The 27971-nt window shown below is 43.3% G+C and overlaps 1 protein-coding gene across 2 annotated transcripts; it reads left to right on the top strand.

The window, feature by feature from the left end:
- Positions 1–25: 25 nt before the first annotated feature.
- Positions 26–25482, top strand: apc (APC regulator of WNT signaling pathway). Of its 2 annotated transcripts, none has more exons than XM_088355798.1 (17): positions 26–180; positions 5996–6154; positions 11421–11508; positions 11731–11917; positions 11985–12093; positions 13667–13780; positions 13857–13919; positions 13994–14050; positions 15399–15485; positions 15551–15728; positions 15795–15995; positions 18270–18365; positions 19460–19599; positions 19682–19759; positions 19832–19948; positions 20186–20400; positions 20527–25482. In XM_088355798.1, the coding sequence occupies exons 2-17, from the start codon at positions 6017–6019 to the stop codon at positions 25187–25189; spliced, it is 6531 nt and encodes a 2176-aa protein (XP_088211924.1). In that variant the 5' UTR covers positions 26–180; positions 5996–6016; the 3' UTR covers positions 25190–25482. The 2 variants fall into 2 exon arrangements, with proteins under 2 accessions (XP_088211924.1, XP_088211925.1); XM_088355799.1 differs by lacking the exon at positions 26–180 and adding an exon at positions 2674–2706.
- The last annotated feature ends 2489 nt before the right edge of the window (positions 25483–27971 follow it).

The raw sequence follows: 27971 nt of genomic DNA, 5'->3' as shown, positions 1-27971 counted from the left end.
GATGGCGGCTCGCCTCCGAGTCGAAAGTGAAAAGTTGGGCGAAAAGTTGTTGAAGCTCAGCCTTCGAACGGCTAAGTGACATGTCGCCTCCGCCGCTTAGGTCCCTTTTCGTCCACGTTTTGGCCTCTTGTTGCTAATGTCTTTGTGGGATACTTTGATGTTAAAGCAGGAAAACACAAGGTAAGAGTAGACGCATCATGGTCTCCACATAGCTTAGCTTTAGCTTCCCCCCAGCCTAAGCATAGCTGCGTGCTAAAACTCGGATAAAACCAACTTTGCCATACTCCTCTAAACGACACAAATTGTGTTTGGAATTCACGTTAGCTTTTGGCTCTTTCCAATTAGCAGCAGTTAATACGGCGACCTTCTAAACTCTTATGCCCTGTTTATTGTTGTTAATACGCTGTGGACGATATGTAAACTCATTATTAAGGAGCTGCTGTTATCGCGCAATCACCACGGCTAACGTTGTTTGTTGTGTTTTACCTAAAATTGAGTCGTTTTCATTGATGTACGTTTGATCAAATTGTCCATCTAAACAGCAGATGATGCTTTGTGATGGTCTACTAATTTTCTTTACCAAACTTTCCAGACGACAAGACGCACCTTAAAAACCCAAATTGGTCAGAAATAGGAGTGCGCCTTATAAACTGGAGCGCCTGATCATATATCCTAAACACGGTGGATAAGATTGGAAATGCATACAGTCCCTATACGTGTATGTTACTACGCCAACGACACGAATTGGTGGCGACTCAGCTCTCATTTGCCTTTTCTTTCAGCGCATTAGTAAATACTATATTGGTAATCTCTATCTAACTTTATGGTACTGACTATTTTGAAGGGTGACTGAGATTCGATCTGCAACCTCAGTGTAAATGTTTAAATCTAAACTTAAAACACACTTCTACTCTAGCATATGAATAACTTTTATTTTATGTTGATAATGAGTGTATTATTTGCCCTCATGTAGGTTTTAGATTAGGAGATGAGGTGTCATAATAGTCTGTAGTTTGAAATAGTCTTTGATCTGTGCAGCCCTTTGAGACTCTTTGTGATTAAGGGCTATACAAATAAACATGACTTGACTTACACGGGATTTACGGTTTCCTATCGTATTGGTGCAATGATTCATCAATCTCAAAAACATCGCTGACCAAAATAAAACGCAATACTCATGAAATGGGAATTGAGCCCGGGTCGTGGCGGTGTGTGTGTCGACAAGCAAAACTGATGAAACATATGAAAATGCATTTGATTTGATCTCATTATCACACTATTTTTACTCATGGTACCAGAAGCAAATGTTGGATAAAGGAGAAAACAAAGTCGCCTGGAATGATATGAGTAAACGCAAGGTCCAATCCATAATCGGATGCACCAAAGTTGTTTTTCTCATCTATCTATCTATCTATCTATCTATCTATCTATCTATCTGTTATGGCCGGAACAGCCTTGCTAATAGTAAGATAAAAGCAGATAGGTGCAGTGGAAAATAAAGCATAAGGGCTCTTTGAACTCAGTTGGGCATTATAAACACATACCGTATTTATTTGTGTATAATGTGCTTTTTTTTCATCTAAAAACATAACTCAACCAGGAGACCACCAGTGGTATTTGACATACAAAAAGGCATTGATTAGATTTTTATTTTAACATAATATTTTTACTCAACGTTAAAGTATGGAGAAAACAGAAAGATATAGTAAATAAACGCAAAAGAGCACAACGAGAGAAACAACTCATCGGAGTGATGAACTGGACTTTGAAGGACTTTAGATGAACAAATTGTAAACATTATGTTGCTATTGTGTTTATAGTTTACGTTCAATAAATTGTTTTTAACATGGCTGCGCATATTCAACAACTTGTCACTCTCAATGCTTAGTTTTGAGCTGAGAAAAAGTGAAACAAAATTTGATAGATTTTTACCCAAAAATAAATGGTGTGTGTTGCATTTGTGATATTTTCAATATATAAACAAATCTAATAACAAACAAAGGGCCACTTTGCTTGCCAAATAACATTTTCTTGCAAGAACACTGAACTTATGGATGAACTTTGCAAGAACTTTTCAGCGCCCAATCCAGTGACATGATCACCCGATTTGGTCATTAGGGGCCGACCACTCACTCTCAATTGCTGGATAGGGGACACAGATGTGGGACCTCCTCTATGTGTGGACAAAGATCTGATCAAAGCCGTTCCTGCCATCTAGTGGTGATTTATCATACTGAAATCATTCCCAGAGGTTTGATACCTCCTCATCAGCAGCGACAAAGCCTTATGGCTCTCAGGGACAATGCTTCTGAAAACGTATCTATATGTTATGACACTGATTGAGTAAATAGAGAAAATATTGTCTTTTAAGGACACCTCATACGACGCACTCCACATTTAAAGTTCATTAAATAATTTGTGGGAAGACGGACTATTTGTTCATGAGAGTTTTTGTCTGACAAAAATCTGTTTGGGCTTAAAAATCTGCCTAGATCTTTTGTGGTTAAAAAAATATTTTATATTGCATTTGAAATCAGTGTGCTGATTGCAGCTCAGGCTAAACTAGTTAAGAGAAGCTGTGGGAGGGTGGAGAGAGGTAGCCCCACCCCCCTCCTGGTAAGCGCAGCTCCCGATTGGCCGCCGCTTAGGCCAGCTGACGCTTGTGTCAGACGCGGCAGAGGAGCTGATGGAGGCAACAGAGATGGGGTGAGCTGCCATTTTATCTCTTTATCCGCCTTCTGCTCGTGTTCCGGGCTCTTAGTCTGCTCTTTGTTTATCGGGAAGGCTTGCGGAGAGGAAGACATGAGTCTGTTTGTGTGGCGATGGTGTTGTGGGGCAGATAATGGGGGGGGGGGATTGGGGAGCTGTCATTGTCTCCACTCTGCTTCCTCTCTCAGTCAGTGTTGTGTGAGCTTAGTAAGCCACCACGGATGGGGACAAGGAGGGTGCGGAAGGGTGGGGGTGCGTAGCCGGATGCAAGAAGAGAAAATGGCCGACCAAGTCTCAAGGATGACGATGAAGATGTGATGGAGAATCTTTTTTTTAGGGGGTTTGTTTCGAATGAGATCATTTGCGGTGACTGAATGCACCTTACTGTCATCAGTCATAATCAATATGAAATTGATGCCTGTAATTTCCATAAGAAAGCAACTGCGACCCGCTCGCCTTTATCAGACTAGAATAAAAACACATTCAATTCTATTTCATAGATCTGTTTTCGCCACACTATGAGGCATACTGGATTACAAGGCGCACCCTCAAAAATCTTTGGTCGTCTATTTTTCTTAAATAATGCGCACTGGAATATAAGGAGCATGCAATTTAAACTGCACTAAGAGCTCCCATATTTTTTGTGTATTTTATACATTTACGGTATATTTTAGCGCAATGATTGATCAGTCGAAAATGTCACGGACCGCAATCGCAAAGCATTGTACACAACGGTAATCGAACCCGGGTGGCTGCGGTGTGGGCGCTGAAATCTAACCACTTGACCACAACTGATACAGATGACGCATGAGATGGCATGCGATTTGTCTAATTATCACACCATTTCTACTCACGGTGCCATTCGATTGTTCTCAGTTATTTTCGATTGTTCTCAGCTTAGGGATGCTGCTGGAAAAGTGAATTTCCCTTCAGGGATGAATAAAGTATCTATCTATCTATCTATAAAACCTATGTTGGAAAATGGATAAAAAAGATGTAAAAAAAACACAAAAATCACGTCAAATAAAACAACTCCTTGGTGTATCTGATGATAAATCGGAATGTATGACTTTCAACATAAAGTACATTTACAGTATTTTCATTTAGATCCATCAAGTAGTTTCTGAGACTTAGGCTTTTAGAATGGGGTCAACCGTTTTAAAACACCCCGTAGTCATGTCTTGAGACGAGGCGGCAGTTAATTGGAAATTAACTTATTATGAAATAAATCGCCAGATTTGTTTTTGTATAATTAATCATAGAATTGGTGTTAATAATCCTCAAAAGTGATTTATATTTTCTTCCATGTCAGATGAATTATAAGAAAGTGTAGACAGCCTCCAAATAAGTGTAGTAAAGCAGCAGGTGGGCAATGTGAACACCGTAAATTTCGGACTATAAGCCGTGACTTTTTTCCCCCCGAGCTTTCAACCTTGCGGCTTATGCAATGATGTGGCTAATTCATGTATTTTATCTAATGGCCGCCAGGGGCCCCAGAGTAGTAAAACATAAGAGTGAGACCGGTGAAATATATGTGTTCAAGGAAGACGCTAGTTTAATGTAATTTTGCGCTTGTGCATGAATAAAAGTAGTGTAAAACAGACCCTTTATCATGTAAAAGGTATCAATCGAAAGGGTGAGCGCTAACAACCAAATTTTACGAGTTTGTTGATTTGTAAATAATCTGTTGAAACGAACGGATTACAAGAAGCAACGTCCAACGGAACAGAAGGCATATTCCTATTTATATGTCAGCATTATCATGTGTTTTGGAGTAAATATTTTACATGGTTGGATTCTATTGATTGTCCTTGATATAAGAACGCCATTTTTGCGGACATTCCAAGAAGTTGAAGACGGCCAAGGGTAACGGTGATTTACGCTGGCTTTATAGTTTTCGGGTATCCTGTTTCAGACTGATCGTGATGGTTCTCTGATGAGTATATTTTGAAATGGTATCTTGAATTCCAAGAGTTTAAGCTTTACAGTGATATGTGGTTAGACGTGTTTCAGTGACTAGTGACATTCTACGGACACGTATTTTTTTTATCTAAAGCCCGGCGGGCTGTCGGAACGTTCAGGGGTTAAGGTACCGTATATTAATAAAACTCTTTATGTGTACCGTCTTTCTTTGTAAATATCTCATGTTTCCATGTGGGCAAATGTCTATAGTCATTTAAGGCTGAATTATGTACAAAAAATGTTTTCCTTTAAAAATATACTGGGTGCGGCTTATGATCAGGTGCGCCTTATAGTCCGAATTTTACGATTTATGGACAAGGATAGACGGATACTTCAACAGAGCTTTTTTTCTTTCTAAAATAAGATGATGGTGTCTCTTGGTCATCGTCAGGGAAGAGAGGAATGACATTTCATGCACGTCTGACAGAACGTTATCACCGTGGTTACCGAAATCTTATGATCATGTCACCAGAAACATCAGTCGCTTAAAAGTTCCTTCAAAGTTCTTGCAATAAAATGTTAGATTTCAAGCAAAGTGCCATTGTGTTTATGGAAAGTATTATTTAGATATTGGAGGTATCCCAAATGCAAAATAAAGCTTGAAATGCATCTTTTCACAAAATTTTTTTTTCTCAGAAGTCTTCTTGGATATCAGTATTTTCAAGAAACTGATGTTTACTAAACAATGATAAAAGCTTGGAAAATACTTTTTCAAATGAACGATGAGGGTTGAAGCTTTCTTTTTATATGTCCTATGCCTATATACTGTGTATGGATATATATATATATATATATATATATATATATATATATACTTACTGAACCAACATTTCGTAAGGCCTTTAAAATGAGTCAAAGTGGCAAAAATAGCTGGCACTGGGTCTTCCCATTTGAGAGAAAGATCTGACATTGAATCAGTTAATGTTGTTGATACAATACAGTAACTTGTGTCGGTTTTTATCTCTACCTTGCTTTTGGACTAGCAATTAAACAAAAACAAGTCTACAAAATGCACTGAATTGATAAGCTTCAGCCCTGGGACCACATAGGTTTGCTTCTCCCCCCCCAAAAAATAAAATAATCATGATTACTTTCACACAATAATTAGGCAGCCTGTGACAAATCTCCAAAAGAACATCGCTAATCAATGTTGCATGCCACGCTGAATTAATGATTGCGGTAAGAGGTCACAGCCATCCATTGACTATTGTATTGGCGCGCCGACCTCATTTTCAGAGATCCAGTTTTATTTACCTTTGGCGAGTTTTTTTAGTTAGGATTTGCCAAAAGTCAATGCTGATGTCTTCACTTTTGGGTGCGTCAGGTCAGAAGCCAGCGGGACAAGATGTCGGCGGGGGCGTCGTACGACCAGCTGTTGAGGCAGGTGGAGGTGTTGAAGATGGAGAACTCCAACTTGCGACAGGAGCTGCAGGACAACTCCAACCACCTCACCAAGCTGGAGTCCGAGGCGTCCAACATGAAGGTACGTAGTGTTGCCTAATTGCATGAGTTACTGCACCCCGACATGCAGGTCTTTTGTGAGACTAACAAGTCCCCCAAATTCCCAAAAGGCAGAAACAAATCCCTTAATGGTTCTATGCTTAGCCAATGTTGTGCACCAACTAGCGAAACATCATTGGCTCCTAAAGTACCATGTGAATAACTGATATATCGCATGCCATATATGGCTCTTTTCACGAATACATCTGGCTTGGAGATAAAACAGAACTTGCCTAATTATGTACTGTATTGCCACATATTGCCTATTTTAGAACACACAAAGCCAGAACAACACTGAATTGGAATGGATTCAGTCCAGTATTTATAAGGCACAGATTTAGCAATATCTTACAGTGAAGATGTCACGCCAACAGACCCCATTTTGGCAGTTAATCAGTAGAAATCCTTTACATGAAAGCTCATTGAACAATGTATGTTCACAGTTGACACTTTTTGATGAAAACCCACAGAACAAACTGTAAACACCCCAAAACTCCAGCAAAGCACCCAAAGCAACTTGATTGGGTGAGTGGTGGGAATGGGCGGCGCTATACACATAGCGCGCACACTTCTTCTCGCCCTGTCTCAGTGCTGTTTGCACTGGAGGTAAATACATTGATATCCTCGTTTGCGGTAATTTGTGACTTTTTACAAAAGAACTTTGCTCGCACCTTGTTTTGAAACCATTATTTAGGACAAAAATTTAGGTCAAAATGAGCCTCAACACTTTTAAGTAATTGCGAGAAAGCAAAGGAGAAAATGAAAGTCCCCGATTTTCTTCAAATTGTGCGGCGAGCCATATCTGGCAGTGTGGCTTGTTTGTGATGTAAAGCGGCGGAAGTAACTCAGCACAAGATGAGGCTGCCCTTCACACTGCAGAGTTTAATGCTCAATTCCAATTTTCGGGTAAATAGATAGATAGATAGATAGATAGATAGATACTTTGTTCATCCCCGAAGGGAAATTCACATTTACGGTGTTACTGTGAGATTGTTCACGTTTCCAACTAAATGCGACCTCCTGTGACTTTAAAGCGTCTCTTGTTGAAACGTCACTTGCGCAGAAGGGGACACTTGACGTCACCGACTCATCAATGCTAACGCTGTAGCGTATCTTGCAATTTGAAAGGGATTGTGCTACCGGGAGTTGAATAGTTGTCCCCCCAAATACTGATCAAATACAAAACCTTTCTTTGCTTCCGTTAAATGCTTTCCGTGTTTTCATCTGCCATGGTGTGTTGATTTTTTTACGCTGCACGGAAGAACATGGATCGGGCATCCGCGAGAAAAAGATTGAAGATTAATGACTCGATGGTTCGCAAGTGCGCGGCAGCGCAGTGGTTAGCGCATGTGCGGCACAGTTCTGAGGTCATGAGATCAAACCTGTGTGGAGTTTGCATGTTCTCCCCGTGCTTGCGTGGGTTTCCTCCGGGCACTCCGGTTTCCTCCCACATTTCAAAGACATGCTTGTCAGGTTAATTTGCCGGTCCAAATTGTCTCTAGGTGTGAATGAGCAAGTTAGTTGTCTGTTTCTCAGTGCCCGGCAACGGACTGGCAACCAGTTCAGGGTGTCCCCTGCCCACTGCTCGAGTATAGCTGGGATGGGCTCCAGCACCCCCCGCGACCCTACTGAGGACAAGCGGTGCAGATGATGGATGGATGGGTTCGCAAGTGGAGGAAGCTGAAAAACAAACTAAATTTATTATTCATGTGTTTTACTTTGTAATCATAATTTAAATAAACCACAACCAAACTCAGTTTTGTTCCCGCTGTGTTTTTAAATACGTACGGCCGCAGCAGAGGGCGCCCACACCCTATCGTGCGGTGGGCCGTGTATGTGTTATCTACAGAAATAGAACCAGCTACGGAGACTGTGCCTTTTAACACGGTGCTCAATATGGTCGTAAACATTTAGTACAGGCTGCAAATAGTGAATTATGCTGCTAAAAACGGTAATCGTGCAGAGGATAGAAAGTTTGGAGTTAGCAAGAAGCGGAGGTGGCGATGAGTGATTTAAGCACCAGACCAGCGAAGGAGGAAGCGGCTCGTCTCCCTCCCGAGTTGGTGGAGTTGTTTGCTGGTAAAAGTGATACCGTGGATGAATATTTTATTGAATTTAGTGATTTGGGGTGAAACTGATAGTTTGGTAAACATGTTCTGTATGCTCGAGTTATCTTAATAACTCTTAATATGTTGAGTCATTACTGACATTTTTTTTTTAAGTTTCATTTTAAGTTGCCTTTCTAGATGACATGGTGTCAAAATGCGACCTGTACTCCAGGTGCAACTTATATATGTTTTTTTCCTTCTTCATTATTCATTTTTTGTCTGACGCGACTTATACTCCGGAGCGACTAATAGTCCAGGAAGTACGGTAATCGCAATCTGGGGATGAAAACCTTTTTATGAATTGTCCACCCAAATTCAAACCTATTTTATGGCTTACAATTTAAAATCGTCCCTTTTGTTCATTACTTCCTGCTGCTTTTTCCTACTTCCTGCCCGGATACACACACACGCGCGCAAACACACTCCGTGTCCTGTTTCCTGTCTGTTGGGCGACACTGCCTTCACGTGTAGCTTGTCCCGCGCGTGCATTTTTTTGCTGCTGCTCGGCACAATGTCGTTGTATGAACGCTGTCGCTTGATCGTGGTAAGTGTTTACCTCACGTTTATTAATCGTTTGTTACACGACTGTTGTCAGTCTTGGCAAATAATGACTGAGTGGTGTTTGGCTGTCGATGTCAGGGCGAGTCAGCCTGCGCTTGTTGTTGCTGTAAACCGTCAGCTGATGTTGGAGGAAACACTTTTTCTATGAACTCTTTTGTTCCTTATATTGTGTTTGAGTTTGCTGCCCCTAGCGGATTGACCGCCCATTGTTCAGAGGCCGATTGCAATCAATGGCGTTTTTGACAATTTACTGCAAGTGTAACCCGCGGCCCTCAGAATGATAGAATGGGTTTTGGGCCCCTGCCTTAAAATTAAAGTTAAAGGGAAAGCGTGTATTTTTTTAACCACTAGATGTATTCTGTCGAAAAAGATTGATAAGCACAAGAAGAATATAAACTATGGAGACTGAAAGTGACCATTTTTCTTGTCGTCTTTTGCTCAACATTTCGTCAGGTTTCTTTTTTTAGGGGGGTATCAGTAACAGCAAAATGGCGGACAATTATCCCACTAGGTGAGGCTCCTGTTTTTAAAAAATATATATTTTCTCAACTTACGAATATTTTAAAAAAACATGCACACTTACACATATTTGATAGTTTGTAATTTTGCTAAAATCAATATTCTTTTTTTAAAATGAAAAACATTTTTTACCATTTAATTTGTAAGTAGAGGCGCCTTTTCAATGTAAATTCGCTAATCTGTTCTAAGAAATAAAAAAGTATATATATTTTTTTTAATAAATCATGAAAAAAGCATCAGAACTTGAAAAAAACATGTTAAAATCACAATACCACACAAAAAAAATCAAAGATAAAGGAAATAATAGAAATATTCTCTTACTTTTCAACTGGCCCCTTTTATCTAGTGGTCCTCAGCAGTGTTTTTTGCGTCCTGTTTCTTGTAAAACTGATCCATTGACGTCTGCTTTTGCCGGCTTTTAACAATCCCTCCGAAATGTGCAAGGCAGACCTCATAATGAGCAATATCCCGACCTGTCAATACCTTTTTGGGGTGATGAAGTTTTACGAATTCCAATCTAATTTTGCCAAGATGTGGTTGATTTTGCCTTCGCGCAAATTATTGCATCGGTCACCGTGTCGCCGGTAATTTATTTTCCCCTAATCTACAGAAGTAAAAACCACTCCATCTCATCGTTCGCAGGTGATATTTTCTTCGAAATTATCAAAAGGCCTTTTGGAAGGAGCCGTACATTTTAGCACTTCCTTCTGTTAAATAATCGTGGCTATATTAGATGTATTATGGGCTTATATTTTGGCGACATCACAATACGCATCCCCTTTTCATACCTTTCAATTATTTCCTGCTTTGTTGCAATGTCCAGAAAAACTATATTAGTTGTTTTCTTTCTGCTCACTCTTCCGAATGTCGTTCTTGGGGTCCATCCTTAATGTTTCGTACCGCTAGCATATAGTAGAGTATAGTACTGTTTACAAAGCGGGAATGGGACCGGAAGTGGGCACAAAGAAGTGGGCACAATGAATAAGCGATAGATACAAGAGCATGCCCGCGCTCACGCATACGAATCGGGTTTTCCAGGTACAGTACTGCGGAGCGATAAAAAGCAACGCGCACCGTACTCATCTGTATATTCGTATCCTGAAGAAAACTTTTTTTTTTTTTACGCTCAGTTTGCTCGTAAGCTGAAAAATTCCTATGTAGAGACGTTTGTAAGTAGAGGTATGACTGAATTAAGGATTTTTTTTCATACTAATTCCTAATGTTTTTTTTATTTTTAGATCTTATTGTGCAGGGAACTTGAAAACCAATATTTTAGAACAGTGGAATGTTTCTTTCAGAAATATTTTTGTACAGAACTAGATTTGGACCAACCTTCAGGCCCTAGCTTAGGTGGTCCCTAAGTAAATTGAGTTTGAGAGCCCTGATTTGTTTTTTTTTGTTGTTGTTGTTGTTTAATTGATTCAAGTTTTCAATTCGCACTAATACTGGTTATAGTCAGTGATAATGATTATTTTTTTAAGGGGAGTGTCAAACACGAGCTAATATTTGTGGTTGCTGCCAGCAGGTTGTTATTAGGCCCAACTTGAAAGAAACATCTTCTGGATGCAACTGGAAGCATCATCAGTGATGTATCCTGGGTTCATTGAGTGTTGCGGGTCTCGCAACATCAGACACTTTCGCCCAGGCGACCCAGCCGAGGTTGATCACACGTCAACCTACGTCCCAGTAGCTGCCCAGGGATCTGCCCTTTTGAGCCATAGCCACCTAGTGGCTTTTTCTGCAGCTTCGCTAGCAGATTTAATGGCTTTCTTCTTGGCTGCATCTATCACACCCAACCGTCCTAGGACTTTGCAGTAGGATCGTCCAGCAAATCCCCTGCAGCCGATCTCTTTTGGCACACCTGTGTGTTTGTCATGATAGGCCCACCATCAAAAGAAAATAGCAAGTACAGAGTTGGAATCCATGTGAAATTGTCACATCACGCTTGTTTATCATGTGCTGTTTAAGTTAACTGACGCAAATACTTACAGTTGCGACAGCTGGAGCTACGCCCACTCAACTCTGATACAGCAAGTCTTTTTTTCTTTACTTCTGAAACAGGAAGTGCTGAAGCAGCTTCAAGGCACCATAGAAGAAGACTCTGATGAGGCGTCTGGTTCTCAACTGGAGCTCATCGTCAGGCTGAAAGGTGAACTAACACTGCACATGCTCGCAGATGAACCTAAATAATTCCTGGGAACTTAACAGAAATGTATGGGAGAATAAAAAGAATGTTGCAAAAATGGAAGACTGTCTCCCTTTGAGAAACCTAAACCAGTGTAATGTTATATTCTTTTAACTTTTAAGGGACTTAGAAAAAATGTATTTTAACCTGTGTGTATTTTCTGTGTGTCAACTCACTGTCGTGCAGAAATGAGTCTGGACCCCACCGGATTTAAAGCTAGGCCAAGACCTCCGGTGCCGCCGTCTTCGTCATCTAGCTCCGCCTCATCTGGCGGAGGTTCTGCCGCTTCCGGGGCATCGGCAACATGGAGAGGGCCGCTGTCTGCTTCCAGGGACGGCCACGAGCGCTGCCTGGAGGAGTTGGAGAAAGAGAGGTTGGTTGCTCTCTCTCGTTACTGTTAGTTCACTTTACTGATTTGCTGTCTGATTGGCTGTTAACAGAGCTCTCATAATGGCTGAGGTGGAGAAGGAGGAAAAGGACAAAGGATGGTACTATGCTCAACTCCTCAATCTGACAAAAAGGATCGACAGCCTGCCTTTAAGTGAAAATGTAAGCACAGACCATTCACTTATTGCTTGCAGGGTTTGTACAGGTGCTTAAAATCCTTGAAAATGCTTGAATTTTAATGTTGGGTTGTTAAGGTTTGAAAAGTGCTTTCCTTATGGTTAAGGTGCTTGTAAATGCTTGAAATTGTTGCTATTTCCCCTGGCAATCTTCTCCATAAAGGAAGAAAAATAAATCAAGTCTGTCTAAAAATGAAGCCGACACTGCTCTCAGGTGGCGTGGCTTTGCCATTGCATTGCATTTTTTCTTCCCTCATTATTAATAGCAGTAGGCATTAGTTTGTGTGGCATTGTCATGTGAAGTGTCATCACCCCCGAGAGGACAGGTAAAGAGACCATGATGCCGAGTACTGGAGAAATTGGAAATTTGGCTTTGAAAGTGCTTTAAAAAGTGTTTGAATTAGTGCATGAAAAATTCATTCATTCATTGTCTTTAGAAAGATGGGAATTGTATTTGCTCAATAGAGGACCAAAATATATTGGAAAAGTATTTAACTGAGTGCTTTTGTTGAAACTAGCAATGTTCAATAACACATTTTTTTCCGCAAGATAAAGATACCAGTAGTTTATGTATTTTCCTTCCATCTGCTAAAAGGCCAATATGTTATACGTAATTACCTTTAAATCCAAACACATTTTTCCCTTAATATTACATTTTATCAATCAAATTTTTTTATTTCTTTAATGTGTTGTTTATAGATGTAAGAGGACAGCTGATACCTACCGATATCTTTTGACATACTCGTTACTTGCCTCTTTCTGTTTAAAATGAATCAAGCTCTGTTATGTATCTTACATTGCATGTGTGTTATGGTTCACGTACTATCTAAAAAGAGCATCGAATTTATTTTGTTAAAGGAACGGTGTGTAATATTTTGTGTTTCTTAGTGGTACAAAAAACTTTCATTCAGTAAAAAAAAGAACATTAAAAGGCAAAAACACCTGAGCTATCATCCCAATGTTATTTTTAATTAAAAAAAGTATTAAGAACATTTTTATTTATTTTAGATAATTTGCAGCCATGTTTGTGAGGCATCTTGCCTCTATGCTGTGCTCTGTGGAACTGGTTTTAGTTCTCATTAGACAACAGCGCCGTCTAGTGGTCAAACATTACACACTGGGGCTTTAACAGTGCAATACCAAAGTAATGATTAAATTAACTTTTTCAGTAATTTTATTTTATAACACTACAAATGTACTTTTTTTCTGGTTTAAGTATGACTTAAAAGTTTTATTTGTATCTGTAGATTTTTTTTCAGATACTCGCACATTTTAGATGCTCCGCCCCTTTTGGATGTATTTTGGAAGTGTTGTCCCAGGTGTAAGGATTTTGAAGGCTCGTGTAACTGTTCAAATTGGAAATTCAATTGAATTAGTTTTAACTCCCTCTTTGTCCATATAATGTATGTTTAAGGATTTTTTTAAATATCATTTTTTAATTTATTTTTCCTGGGTTGTCCACTGTAGCATCCAATTATTATGTGTGTGACCAGGTTTATGAACACTTCACCTGCCTGAGATTTGCATTGCTTTGTAAACTGCTCAATGGATTGTTTCAGTTCACCCTGCAGACGGACATGAGTCGTCGTCAACTGGAGTTTGAGGCCCGCCAGATCCACGCTGCCATGGAGGAGCAGCTGGGATCACGTCAGGAGATGGAGAAGAGAGCTGAGGTCAGTCACTCGCTCGCATACTTGCTCAAGCTCTTTTCTTCTACGCATTCCGGTCTGAATGAGTACACGTTTGTAGGCTCGCACGGCACGGATTCACCAGATCGAGAAAGACATTGTCAAGCTGGGAGCTCGGTTGCAGGTAACTGTTTGGTTCAGGTCCCATCTCGAAGAAGAGGTCACAGTGCTGATTTTCTTTTCTGCTTCTACGTGCAGGTTGAAGCATCTCAGGGTTCCAATGAGAGCAGTGGCGGGAGTCTGGGAGTCTCTCAGGTGTGTAGAACCACAAAGGCCTTGAAACATTTCTTTGAATTATAAATGCAAAAATATGTATTTATTAAGGGAAGGACAATAGATGACAGAAAATATGTTCATGCAATTTTAGGAAAGATATTTTTTTGTCGTTGTGTTCAAACTACGGCTCAGGGACCAATTGCCGATTGGTGGCAATCTTTCAGTGACACTAACCATATACTGTATTTTACCAACTATAAGCAACACCTAAATACCCCAAAATGGCCAGAATTCTCAAAGTGCCCCTTATAACAAGCTTCCCCTTATATATGGCAAAACACTTTGGATAAGATTATACAGTATTACACTTGTGTGTTGCGACACGAGGTTTTTTGATATACAACTGTATTTGTGCAAAGATTGATTAAATCGAAACACCTCGCTGACTATGATCGCAAAATATTGTGTGCGACAACAATTGAGCCCTGGCAGTTAAATGGCTGAAATCTAACCACTAGATCACTAGTGGTACAGACTAACTACAAGAGGCAATTGATATTATTTCATTATCACACTATTTTTACTCACGTTGCCAGAAACGAACGTTAGAAAATGTAGAAAACACAAAGTTTTCCTGAAAGATATAAACACAAAGCATGGCAAGGTTAACCATAACTTTTTGCTGTATCTGATGATGAATCAGACTTATATGTTGGTTAGCAAGGTTTTTTTTTTCCTTAAATAACGGCTCCACCATTGCACACATACTCTAAGTGTACATCTTGCGCAACTTACACGAATTATTCGCATATAAATATGGTAGCTGCTGCTGTAGTTTTAATTTCTTGCGCCTTATAGTTAGGTGAGCCTTATATATGAAAAAAACACTATTTTTGGGGGTGTGCATTATAGTTCGGAAAATACGGCACTTAAAGCATTTGCTTTTCAAAATACGATTCATATTGAGTAATTTTCAGCTTTTTTATACTAAGAAATGCAATTAAACTGTTGATATTTTTGAGGAAGTAAAATTCAAGACTAACTTTATAGATGTCATCCTGTTTAAGAAAATAACCCCCCAAAATTTGTATTTCCCTATGCTTGTTAAACTAGTTTGAAAAAAAATCTGAATTTAGTTTTTGTCTTTCTACCTCTATGTATTGGGCCCCTAAAGGTAAAGGTGTGAACACTTCTGGTATATTGGGATATCTGTTGGAACAAAAATAAAATATGTTTTTTTTTATTATTTTTTTTATAGACCACCTACTATTTGTCATTTAAGTCACTCACTTTTAGCCTACCTAAATAGTATGTAAATGATAGAAAACCACAAATAAACGGATGGGGAGTCCACTGCAGTGTTTAAATGTTTCAAATATGTCTGCAGAATGCCACCGCTCGATTGGACCATGATCCGCCTAATGAGGCGGGCTATTCTGTGCCTCGTCGAATCACCAGCCACCTTGGAACTAAGGTACTTTCTACCTGGCAACAGCTGGCGGGGCTTGAACCAACGGTAACGCTTCATGTGTCTTACAGGTGGAGATGGTGTACAGCCTTTTGTCCATGCTGGGTACGCACGACAAGGATGACATGTCCCGTACGCTGCTGGCTATGTCCAGCTCGCAAGACTCCTGCATCGCTATGCGCCAGTCGGGCTGCCTGCCGCTTCTCATCCAGCTGCTGCATGGCAACGATAAGGACTCGCTGTTGCTAGGTAGCCAGAGCGAGGAGCTATTTGTCTCAACACTTCCTTTCCTAATGTGCTTCGTTTGCCGCCTAGGTAACTCCCGGGGTAGCAAGGAGGCCCGTGCCCGCGCCTCGGCCGCTCTGCACAACATTGTGCACAGTCAGCCGGACGACAAACGGGGCCGGCGGGAGATCCGGGTACTTCATCTGCTGGAGCAGGTGCGCCATTACTGTGAAGCCTGCTGGAGCTGGCAGGAGAACCATGAGAGGGGCGACGAGCAGGAGGACAACCCGAGTGAGTGATGGCTTGTATAACGAATTAAGGCGTCAATAACATTTTGAAATAAATAATGGCGAAATAACTGGGTTTTTACGGGCGCTTGGAATCCTTAAAAATGTTTGAAAAGGATTGAAAAGTGCTTGAATTTTAGAAGTGTTTCTAATGCTTTAAATTGTTGCCATTTTCCTTAACAAGCCTACCGTATTTTCCGCACTATGCGGCGCACCGGGTTATAGGGCGCACCCCGAAAAAAATAGTTTTTGGTCCTATTTTTGACATACATAAGACACACCGGATTATAAGGCGCTACAATGGGAACGTCGACAAAACAGTCAGATCGTTCAGTCAAACTGATTACCCCCTTAACATTCCCAAAGCTTGTAAAGACGCAAATACGTGTCAAGAACACGTGCGGATGCGGTGTCCGTACGATGTCACTCAAATGCATCGTTCCATCATTCGGAAGGTTAAAGTCTTGGGATTCAAGAAATGCCAACCATTCCTTAGTTACTATTTTCTTTTTCGCTCGCAACTTTACTGTATATATGACAATAAACACTTGGAATTGAGTTTAATTTAAAAATAGACACTCCATTCCATCCATTATCTGCACCGCTTATCACAGAAACATCGAGTTCAGTCTGAAACAAGATACAGGGATAATATAGAAAGCCGGAGTTGCTCACCAAAGTCGTTGTGTTCATAATAATGTGCAGCCGTGGTCCTCTTATATCTTATATCTTATATATATGAGTTTAGTAAATCCAGGAGAATAAAATATAAAATACAAAATAGTAAAAAAATGCTTTCTTTATGCCGTCAGCCACGTGCTATACGCATTCATCTTTTTCGGCCAATTGCAGGCTTTGTTTTGCCGTTTAAGCCAATGCCAGCCTGTAAATGATAAAAAGGATCCGCCTCTTGACCTCCGAATAACTTTAGCCAATAGTGATCGATTCAACTGATGATTGACACGTCTTTTTGGGCCAATTGCAGGCTTTGTTTTGCCGTTCAAGCCAATGCCAGCCTGTAAATGATAAAAAGGATCCTCCCCTTGACCTCCGAATAACTTAAGCCAATAGTGATCCATTCAAATGATGATTGACACATTGGTTAGCCAATGAAACGTCGGTATATAAATCCCAGCATACACCGCGGACTACTTGGCGTTCGGGGGAAAATCTAGTCGGCAGCGGCAAGTTAGTTGCAAGACTTTGCGAATTAATATTGATCCATAAATAAGGCGCACTGTATTATAAGGCGCATGGTCAGCTTTTGAAAAAAATAAAGGCTTTTAGGTGCGCCTTATAGTGCGGAAAATACGGTACTTGAAAATTATGCCAAAACTGCTCTCCGGTGGTTTCGCTTTGCCATTGCATTTCTTCTGCCGTTGCGATTAACGGCAGCTGCCATTAGTTTGGATGGTGTTGTCCTGTCAAGCTTTATTGCCCCCTATGTGTTACACCCAAGAATACAGATGCATGCTGCACCTAAATGGGGCACTATGAAATGTGTATTAGTGCAAGGATTCTGTATCAATTATAGACCACGTGAAAAAGGAGCAATTTCCTGTGGTAAATGGTGATGGAAAGAAGTTCCTGTAACTGAAAATGTCATTTTTACCCAACACCTATTAGGAGGGGAGGTTTGTGTTAAAAACAAATATATTTGCCATTTACTCAAGATCTTAAAATAACGTCTTCATTAATGCACACACAAGATTAAAAATCGCATATGTATATTGTAGATATATTTTTGGCTTTGCAAAATACATGATTCACATCAGATTTTCTCTTTTTAATTGTACTGGTAAAATTAAAAAATGGCTTTAAAAGTCCTTAACAAATGCTTGAATTTGGCCATTAAAAAAGGTGTACCCTGATTTAAACTGAGGAGGTACATTCAATCTATTAATCATGTTACACCTTCTAGGAGCAGCACATTCATTTTTAGAGAATGTTATTGAGAAAACTAATGAAAATCAATGGAAATATTCATAAGGTTTGGCTACACGAAAATTTAAAGTGAACTATTCGTCATCGTTTTTGGAACCTAAGCACACTTTAATCAAGACACACACGGATTTAGGGAATTTTGTTTACTATTTATCCACAAATAAACTTGAATAGAAATCAACACAGATATGAGAATAAGAAAAAGACAGAAAGCAAGATCGGTTGGGATTTTAACTCGAAGGTAGTTCATGTTGAAGTACTCAACAGTCGCGACATCAACAGGCGCATAATCTCGTCTCATCAGTTTTGATGTGTGTCTCTCTATGTGTGTTAGTGCCCTCGCCTGTGGACCACCAAATCTGCCCTGCTGTCTGCGTGCTCATGAAACTGTCTTTTGATGAGGAACATCGACACGCTATGAACGAGCTAGGTGAGCTTACTGAAAAGGAGAGAGTAATCTGTCCTCGATTGGAGCTCTAAAAAGCAAATGGAAAATACTTTATACGAGTACTTCTAAACATAGGAATTTTTATATACGAGTTTTTTTTTTTTTCAAATTCAAAAATCTTGCTCAACGTACAAGGGGAAATCCAAGCTAAGGGCAGTCCCAGAGGATACCATTAGATACCGCTCACTGTCAGCATCGGCTCATCCGAGTTAGCTCATGCGCTTTCACCATCAAATGTCTAATCCCGCCTACTTATTTATATTATATGGGGTGTTACTGTCCTTTCAAAATTGTGAAACACTATATATGATGAGATGGAGTCATTTATTATTGTGAATACAAGACAAGGAGCTAGCTTGAGATAGCGACACAAAGAGAAGTCGTCGCTGTCTATTAACAAAGACTACAGCTTTGGGAAGCGTCTTGTAAGGTCAAAATGGCTTTCAATGCCATTACTAGTTTGAGAAATTCTGGAAGATGCTGTGGAATGAGGAAGCAGCGAGTTCAGGTTACAAAGCCTTTGAAGAGTTTTTTTTAGTCCTTAGTTTCATTAAAATAAAATAAAAGGAAGAAATGTATGTATACTTTTATTTAAAGTTACAGTAATGTTCATTATAAGTGTATAGTAATTTCCTTTTGTATCCACAAAAGTTAGTGCGCCGTCACTCCTCCCGCACCTCTGCACCATGCACACACCTTTATTACAACTATTTCCTGAAAATTTACATGCATTTTACAGTATTTTGTCAACATTATCCTATTTATAACTGTATTTGTATGCTTAATTACTATTTTAATGTGTTTTTAATGATCAGAAAGATTTGTTTCATAGCTTTTTGGGGGTTAACATGAATGCTTCTGGGAGGTCGGGATCCTGCCAATGGGTTATATTATTTCAGATCAGAAAAATTTGCTTGTTACACGAGCAGTTTGTGCTCAGAGCGTGATCCTGGAATGAATAAGCTCGTATGAAGAAGTACCACTGTAATTGCTCACCGTTCCAACCTTTTGCCTGGAGACAATTTAGAATGCAGCTGCATAGTAATGAACTTATCTCGTTTATTTTCTGTCAACAGGTGGGCTGCAAGCGGTTGCAGAACTGCTGCAGGTAGACTGCGAGATGCTGGGTCTGAGCGGCGACCACTACAGTGTCACGCTGCGCCGTTATGCTGGCATGGCGCTCACCAACCTGACTTTTGGGGACGTGGCCAATAAGGTTTGTAGGCAGCAATTGGGCATGGACGCTCCACAGCATGGTGATTTTATTATTTCTGCTCTTTACCCTTTGCACCCTTCAGGCCACGCTTTGCTCCATGAAGGGTTGCATGCGTGCCATGGTCACGCAGCTCAAGTCTGAGAGCGAAGACCTGCAACAGGTGAGTCCTGCACATTCCTGCAACTCACCGGCCAGCAACAAACATTTTTTTCAAAGAACTATTACCCAACAGGTGATTGCAAGTGTTCTGAGGAATTTGTCATGGCGAGCAGATGTAAACAGCAAGAAGACGTTGCGAGAGGTGGGCAGTGTGCGGGCTCTCATGGGCTGTGCCTTGGACGTCCACAAGGTGAGAACGAGCTTACAAATTTTGGAGCACAGTCGGTGTAAAGTTGCCTCAATCTTAATAGAGCGGTCATGAGATTCAACCAAGTGTGAAAGTGCTGCTTTTTGAATGCCAATTTATGCAAAAGTACAACTCAGTGAAAGCCATACACAATTTACAAACAACTGCTTTTTTCATGAATATATTGAGTGATTTTCGTCATCCATAGCCAAATACTTGAATATGTGAATGTTGTGATAGGAGTCCACGCTGAAGTCAGTATTGAGTGCACTCTGGAATCTGTCTGCGCACTGCACGGAGAACAAGGCTGACATTTGCTTGGTGGATGGAGCGCTGGCCTTCCTGGTGGGCACACTGACGCACCGTAGCCACACCAACACGTTAGCTATCATTGAAAGCGGCGGAGGCATCCTGAGGAACGTTTCCAGCCTTATTGCTACCAATGAAGCATACAGGTGAGCCGCCACGTGCTTGAAATGAACCAAATTCATCCTCCCTCCTTCTCTTAATCATTTTGTCAACCTCGGAAATGTATGGAACAAAAGCATTGAGGTGTTGACAATTATTGTTTTTCCTTCCAGAAATGTCCTGAGGGAGCATGGCTGCCTGCCCACATTGCTTCAGCACCTTAAGTCTCACAGCCTTACTATTGTGTCAAACGCCTGCGGAACCCTCTGGAACCTTTCAGCGCGTGACGCCAAGGATCAGGAGACCTTGTGGGAGCTTGGAGCCGTGGGAATGCTGCGGAATCTTATTCATTCCCGCCACAAGATGATTGCAATGGGCAGCGCCGCAGCCCTGCGCAACCTGATGGCCAACCGACCAGCCCGTTACAAGGACGCCAGTGTGGTTTCACCGGGTGCCGGGGCACCTTCACTGCACGCTCGCAAACAGAAAGCGCTTTTCAAAGAACTTGACGCTCAGCAACTTTCCGAAACCTTTGATAACATTGACAATCTCAGTCCCAAGACGGCTCACCGGAAAGGGCGGGGCTGCAACAGCGGTGTAGGCGGAATGGCAAACACCCCGCGCTCCTACGCCAACACGCCAGTTCTTTCCAGTCCCAAAAACGCAGACGGGCCAAAGCGAAACACTGATGATGCGGCATATCCGCGGCCCGTTTTCGCGGCGAACGTTCGCGCTTCCAGCGACAGCCTGAACAGTGTCACTAGCGCCGACGGCTACGGCAACCGTGGAAAAACCAAACCCTCCTCGGAACCGCTCTACTCTTCGGATGACAGCACCACGAATAGATGCTGCGGTTACAGGAAATATCCGGCAGACCTGGCACACAAGATTCGCAGTGTTAACCACATGGCTGATGACGATGGCGCCGAGGTTGACACGCCCATCAATTACAGTCTCAAGTATTCTGACGAGCAACTGAATTCTGGGAGGCAGAGTCCAAGTCACGGCGGCAGGACTGAGACTGATGACGACGAGCAAGCCAGAGGTCTCAGAGTAAGAAGCGACGGTACCGGCTGTGTTTCGGCCAACAGTCGAGTGCCCCAGGCATCTCCTTCTCGCTATATCGTCTCATCGGCTTCTGATTACAGAGGAGAAACCCCACCTGAGCAACCTATAGACTACAGCCTAAAATATGGAGATGTTTCACGCAAGCCTGGCTTCAAGGTTCAAGATGCCCCTGAGGGCACTCTTTCTCCGCCCCCAGCCTCCTCTGTGGGTAAGCCACGCCTACCGCACCTGCCACCCAAAGGTCACCAAGAGTCAACACAGACTTACTGTGTGGAAGATACGCCCATCTGCTTTTCCGGAGGAAGTTCCTTATCCTCACTGTCACCAGAGGAAGAAGATGAGGACGCTAACGTTGAAGGGAGAAAGAGGCAAGAACCTGACGATGATCAGCAGCAGCAACGGCGGCGGCGACAGCACAAAGAAGTTGAGAGCCAGACCGCCATCACCAGTGCTCCCGCAGCACGGGGTCGCCGCGCCCATCACCATGGTCATTCTCACCACCATCAGCCGACATCGGGTGCCCGGACCCCCAAGAGCCCACCCGAACAGCCATACGCTCAGGAGACACCGCTCATGTTCAGTCGCTGCACTTCTGTCAGCTCTCTTGGTAGCTTCTCTACTTCGTCTATTGCGAGCTCAGTGCGCTCCAGTGAGCCGTGCAGCGGCATGCCCAGCGGCGTGGTCAGCCCCAGTGACCTGCCCGACAGCCCCGGCCAAACCATGCCCCCCAGTCGTGCCAAGACGCCCCCACCACAGGTTGTGCCGCCAGCTCCACCTTCCGCCAAGCGTGAGGAGGATAAGGCTGCCAAGAAGGAGGTGGAGGAGAGCAGCGCAGATGTTCTGCTTCACTTTGCTACTGAGAGCACTCCACATGGGTTCTCCTACGCCTCAAGTCTGAGCGCGCTTAGTCTGGACGAGCCATTTATCCCGGCCGACGTGATGCAGGAAGGCGATCAGGGTGGTGGAGAGGTTGTTCGCAAAGAGCAAGTGGCGTCTCAGGATGTTCTTCAAGAGTCAGACGATGATGACGACACCCAAATTCTAGAAGCTTGCATTATTATGGCCATGCCCAAGTCCTCTCGGAAGCCAAAGAAACACCAACAGCATGGGAAAGCCAGCCAACTTCCTGTCTATAAGCTCCTCCCCCCACAGAGAAAGGAGCCACTGCCTGCTGAAGAGGTTCCACGGGTCTACTGTGTGGAGGGAACGCCACTCAACTTTTCCACTGCAACGTCGCTTAGCGACCTCACCATCGACTCGCCTCCTAATGAGGTCGTCGTTGGAATGCCAAACGTTGCCACATCCACCAGAGTGCCCGCCTCATCACAGGCTAGCCGCACCGGACTTCCTGAGGGCGAGAACGGGGACGACATCCTAGCGGAGTGCATCACAGCCGCCATGCCCAAAGCAAAACCCAGGAAGCCTATTAGAACGTCCTCTAATGCAGAGTCAGCACAACCATCTCTTCCTCCTCCTCCAGCCCCGCCACTTTTAAGCCCCCAGCAGAACAAGAAGCTACCCGGTGCAGCTGGACGATCCACTTCCACGGCACCACTGAAGCCCACATCGCCGGTGAAGCCCACTCAGCGCACAGCATCAGGTAAAGTCAAACCAGGCTTCGCCTTTGACTCGCCGCATCACTACACTCCCATCGAGGGCACACCGTGCTGTTTCTCTCGCAACGATTCGCTCAGCTCGCTTGACTTTGATGATGACGAGAAGGAAGAAGACAGAAAACGGCCCAAAGACGAAGACAGAAAGCGGGACGAAGATGGCAAACGGCGCGAGCAAGAGAAAAAAGCGGCAGCCGTTTTCCCTCAAAGCAAAACCAGTGCCAACACTATCACCTCGGATGAGAAACAGAAGTTTGCAATCGAGGACACGCCCGTTTGCTTCTCCAGGAACTCGTCTCTCAGTTCACTGAGTGACATCGACCAGGAAAACAACAACAATGAGTTTGCAGCACCGCGTGAGCAAACCCAGGTCGACGATGGTCCCGAGCCGGCGCCACTTCCTCCAGCACAGGCTCACGCAAAAGCCCGCTTGTGTGGCTACACACCCAAAGCCTTTCATGTGGAGGACACGCCTGTCTGCTTCTCCAGGAACTCCTCGCTGAGCTCGTTGAGCATCGACTCCGAAGATGAACTCCTGCAGGAATGCATCAGCTCGGCCATGCCCAAGAAGAAGAAAAAAAGTGCTGCTGCACCGCTTCCTACAGCTGTTCCGCTTCCTGTACCCAAAGAGGAGGACATTTTAGCTGAAGAGGAGCCTTCGGAAGTACCACAGAGCCCCACCTCCCCTGACTCTGAGTCCTTCGACTGGAAGGCCATTCAAGAAGGAGCCAACTCCATTGTCAGCAGCCTAAATGCCGCCGCCACCTCGTCGCTTTCCCGTCAAGGGTCTTCGGACTCAGACTCTGTTCTGTCCCTAAAATCTACAGGTTCACCGTTCCACTTGCCAACACCCACCAGTAATAACCCTAAGGAGGAGACGGAGCCCAAAAAATGTGCCCGGGTGGTCAAACCATCGACAGATGTAAAAAAGAAAGAGGACGAAGAGGAGGAGCTGAAATCTGTGAGAGGTGGGAAGAAGGTCTACCGAAGTCTAATTACAGGCAAGCCTAGGGCTGAGCTAGCTGCCAGGGGAAGGAGCAAACCCAGAGCAGCCATTCCCGCCAAAGCGCCAGGAAGCGGAGACTCGTCACGGGATTCCACACCATCACGTTCTTCTCAGCGAGGAGGGAGACCCACACAATTGCCACGCACATCTTCTCCAGCCACCCAAAAAGCAGCCGCCAAACCCAGCGCGTCATCAGCGAGGGCCGTGTCCAATGTTCCTAAGAAGGAGAAAGCGGAGCCGGAGAAACCTACGCTCGTCCGTCAGTCTACTTTCATCAAGGAGGCGCCCAGTCCCACGCTCAAGAGGAAGCTGGAGGAGTCCACTTCAGCAACTTCCTTGCAGGACTGCGGAGGCGTAGCAGGGTCTCGCAGAGCAGATGCCGTGCGTTCGCAATCGGAGAGTCCGTCGCGGCCACAGGACGCAGCCGCGGCGTCGCGTTTGAGTCGCACGGGAACGTGGAAGCGCGAGAGCAAACATTCTAGCTCGTTGCCCCGCGTTGGCACCTGGAAGCGAACCGGAAGTTCTTCCTCAGTCCTCTCCGCCTCATCAGAGTCGAGCGAGAAAGGCCGAAGCGAGGATGAGTCTGCAGTTAAATCCAAGGGAACATGGCGGCGGGCCAAGAGTGCCGGAGCGGGAGAAGCATTCAACGGGGCGGCCCAAGCCGCCAATAATGACGAGGTGTGGGTGCGTTTAGAAGATTGTCCCGTCAACAACCCGCGCTCGTCTTCCTCATGCTCCGCTCGTTCTCCCAACGTGCCACCTGTCATCACAGGCCCCGCCCCTTCCAAAATCCCATCGTCCACTTCATCCTCGTCCTCCAACCTCAACCTGCGCCGCAGCTGCGACAGCCTGATCGATAAGACTGCGCCTGTTGTGCCGCCTGTTTCGGCACCGGCCCAGCGCTTAGCGCAACGTAGTGGCGCTGTTGCCGCGAGGGTTAGCCCCTTCAACTACACGCCCAAGAAGAGCAACCCTGACCCTGCAGTGCCACCCGCCACCACTACTGCCACGTCCACCACCACCACGCGGCCCTCTCTCATCCCCACACCCGTCACCAAAAAAAGAGAGCCCAAGGGCGGTGAAGGTGGCGGTGGCAGTAGTGGTGGCGGCAGCGGAGAGCGAGGATCCTACATTGTCACATCAGTATGAAAACAATGCTCTTTGAGCCTTATTCCTAGATATCTCAATTATCCATCGCGACCGGCCCGACTAGTCGTCAGTCAGGCTGTCTGTGTTTTTTCTACCACTAACGATGTGTAGCGCTTAGCTTGTCTCCCCGCATGGCCCCGCCCCTCTCCCGGAGAAGAGGACGCCACTGAGCCCATCTTGCTCATTTGGACGTTGTTGTTTTCACTGACAAACACTGTAACGCGTAACTTATTAATTTAAATGTTTTTGCCAACATAACGCAAGAATAAAAGTCAACGTTTTAGCCCTCGAAATCTTTGTTCTGCATCCCGGAAGCGCTAACTGCATGGGTTGCCTTCCTCAACTGTGGGGCTACTACAACCTTACAGCTGTTAAAGTGCACTAAATTCCAAATTTGGCAAATGTTGAATTTCCCTTTGACAGTTCTCAAGAAGTACTGAGAGCAGAGCTTGAAGATACAGTATGTATATAATGTAGTTCAAAACTGGGGTTGTATCTCAAAACTAATATTTCTTTATTGGAGAGAATGAAATGAACCCTGTTCATTGGAGTCAACCAACATTTTTTTAAATGAAAATATTTGTGCTCCTCAAAGGAAAACCCTGGCACAAATGATGGCTTCATGTACTGCTTCTTGGTTTGATCAGAAGTCGATAATCAAAGGAATTTCCAAGCAGGATATTAATCGATGGAAGTTTCAAGCTCAATAATGATGGTGGTCTAATTTTTAACACAGTGGTGGAGGAGAATGTCACAAGTTCACAATACCATTTAGAATTAAGGTTGTCTATATCATTTATAACAATGTGGTGAGCATTATTTACAAGATTAAACCTGCGGGATAAACTATGTTATAAGAGTCTTTAGAGAGAATAAAATTAAAAAGAATGTTAGGATTAATAGGCAAATATTCACAATAATGTGCTTGTAGAGTATTTCCAGAATAACAGTTGAGAAATAAAATAGGAATACACGTTTCTTCATACATAGGCAAGATGCATATAATGGCATCATGTCATAAACGTGTTTTAAGAGGAGTACCTGGAATTTAAAGCTTTATAAGAATAACCACAGATGTTCATTTTTTACTCCATTTATACAGTGCTGTTCAAAAACATAACAGTGCGTATTCTTGTTTTTTTTGTATATTTTTGATTGTTGGTGCCAGAAAAGGTACCAGTAGGGGCAGTGGATTCTCAGAAAACAAGACCCAGCATTCATAATAGGCACGCTCTGAAGGCTGTGCAATCGGGCAAAAAAGTCAAAGCAGTGTGGCAACCAATCTTGGAGTTTTATCAATTTTGAGGAAGAAAAATAACAGGTCTCAATCAGGTGATGTCTAATTAAGGAGGATGAAGCCAGCACAGGTTGAAGATGCATTTGAGGAAAATGGGTCGTTCGAGACACTGCGCGGAAAATTGTCCTTTTTGGGCATAGACCGTGTGTGAGACGACAGCCAAACTCTGAATTCAAACCTCAGCAGACATTAAAGTCAGTGAAGCATGGTGGTGCAAGTATCATGGTCTGGAAATGTTACTCCTTCTCTGGTGTTGGTCCCACCTATCACATGGAACAGTTTGTGTCTGTCAAGGTACTTGAAGAAGTTATATTGCCGTATGCTGAAGAGGACATGCTCTTAAGATTGGTGTTTCAACAAGACAATGGCCCCCAACACACCAGTAGACAAGCAAAGTCTTGGTTCCAAACCAATAAAATGAATGTTATGGAGTGGCCAGCCCAATTCCAAGATCTCAATCCAATCGAGAACTTGTGGGGTGATATAAAAAATACTGTTCTTGAAGCAAAACCAAGAAATGTAAAAGACTTGTGGAATGTTGTTGATCAATCATGGACCGAAATAACGACTAAAAGGTGCCACAAGTTGGTTGACGCCACACAGATGTTGAAACGGTTATAAGAAACTATGGTCATGCAATATTAGGTTTGCTAAATCCTACATTTTTTTATGTAAATACAAAAGAGTTTTGAGTTTGTACAGTCAACAGCAGACACTGCTATTATTTGAGCACACCCCTTTGAACATTTTGCCCAATTTCACAGCCTTCGGTGCGTGCCTATGAGTGCTGGGTCTTGTTTGTTTTCTGAGAATCTACCGCACGTACTGGTAACTTGTATGGCATGTTACGTTCAAAGAATGTACTAAAACTTGAGATATTCTAGTCAGTCGCATTGCGTTGCTGTTATTTTGAACAGTGTTGTTAGGGTTAGAGGTGGTTTTGCACTAAAATGCAGTTACTAAGGGGCCGGTCACACAGACATTTGCGGCTGAATCACGGCCAAAATTTTGCGATTTTTTTTTTTTCCGCCCGTGGTTGCCCGCGATGGAAAATGCGCAAAATTGGCCACCCCGCTGTTCATCGGTGTATGGCCGCAAAAAAGACGCCGGCGACTGTTCCGCTTCCTCATCGCGTCATTTCTGCGTCATTTTCTCGTGTGGACCACGGGTATAAAAGCTCCCGAGCCGGTGTTGTGCCCAAATCCGACTCCTATGCAAGCAGCTTAAAAGTTTTGAGTGCGGCCAACGACGTGTGAATTTCCGACTGCGAGTAAAGCACTGCTGTATCTCGTCTATATAGCTGTCTCAAAACGTCTTACTGCGCCCAACAGTGGTTCAGCCTTGATACGCTCGTGAAAGGCTGTGTACCCGCGCTCTGAAGAATTGAGCAGCGCAAAATTATTTCGCGCTGCCACCCGCGCGCGAATTTCCGACCTCGTGTTAAGCACTGCTGTATCTCGTCTGAATGGCAATCTCAATGCGTCC

Source organism: Urocampus carinirostris, chromosome 16 (genome assembly GCF_059441175.1).
Source record: "Urocampus carinirostris isolate Australia breed hairy pipefish chromosome 16, RoL_Ucar_1.0, whole genome shotgun sequence".
NCBI lineage: Eukaryota > Metazoa > Chordata > Actinopteri > Syngnathiformes > Syngnathidae > Urocampus > Urocampus carinirostris.
This window is presented reverse-complemented; position numbering and strand designations above follow the sequence as displayed.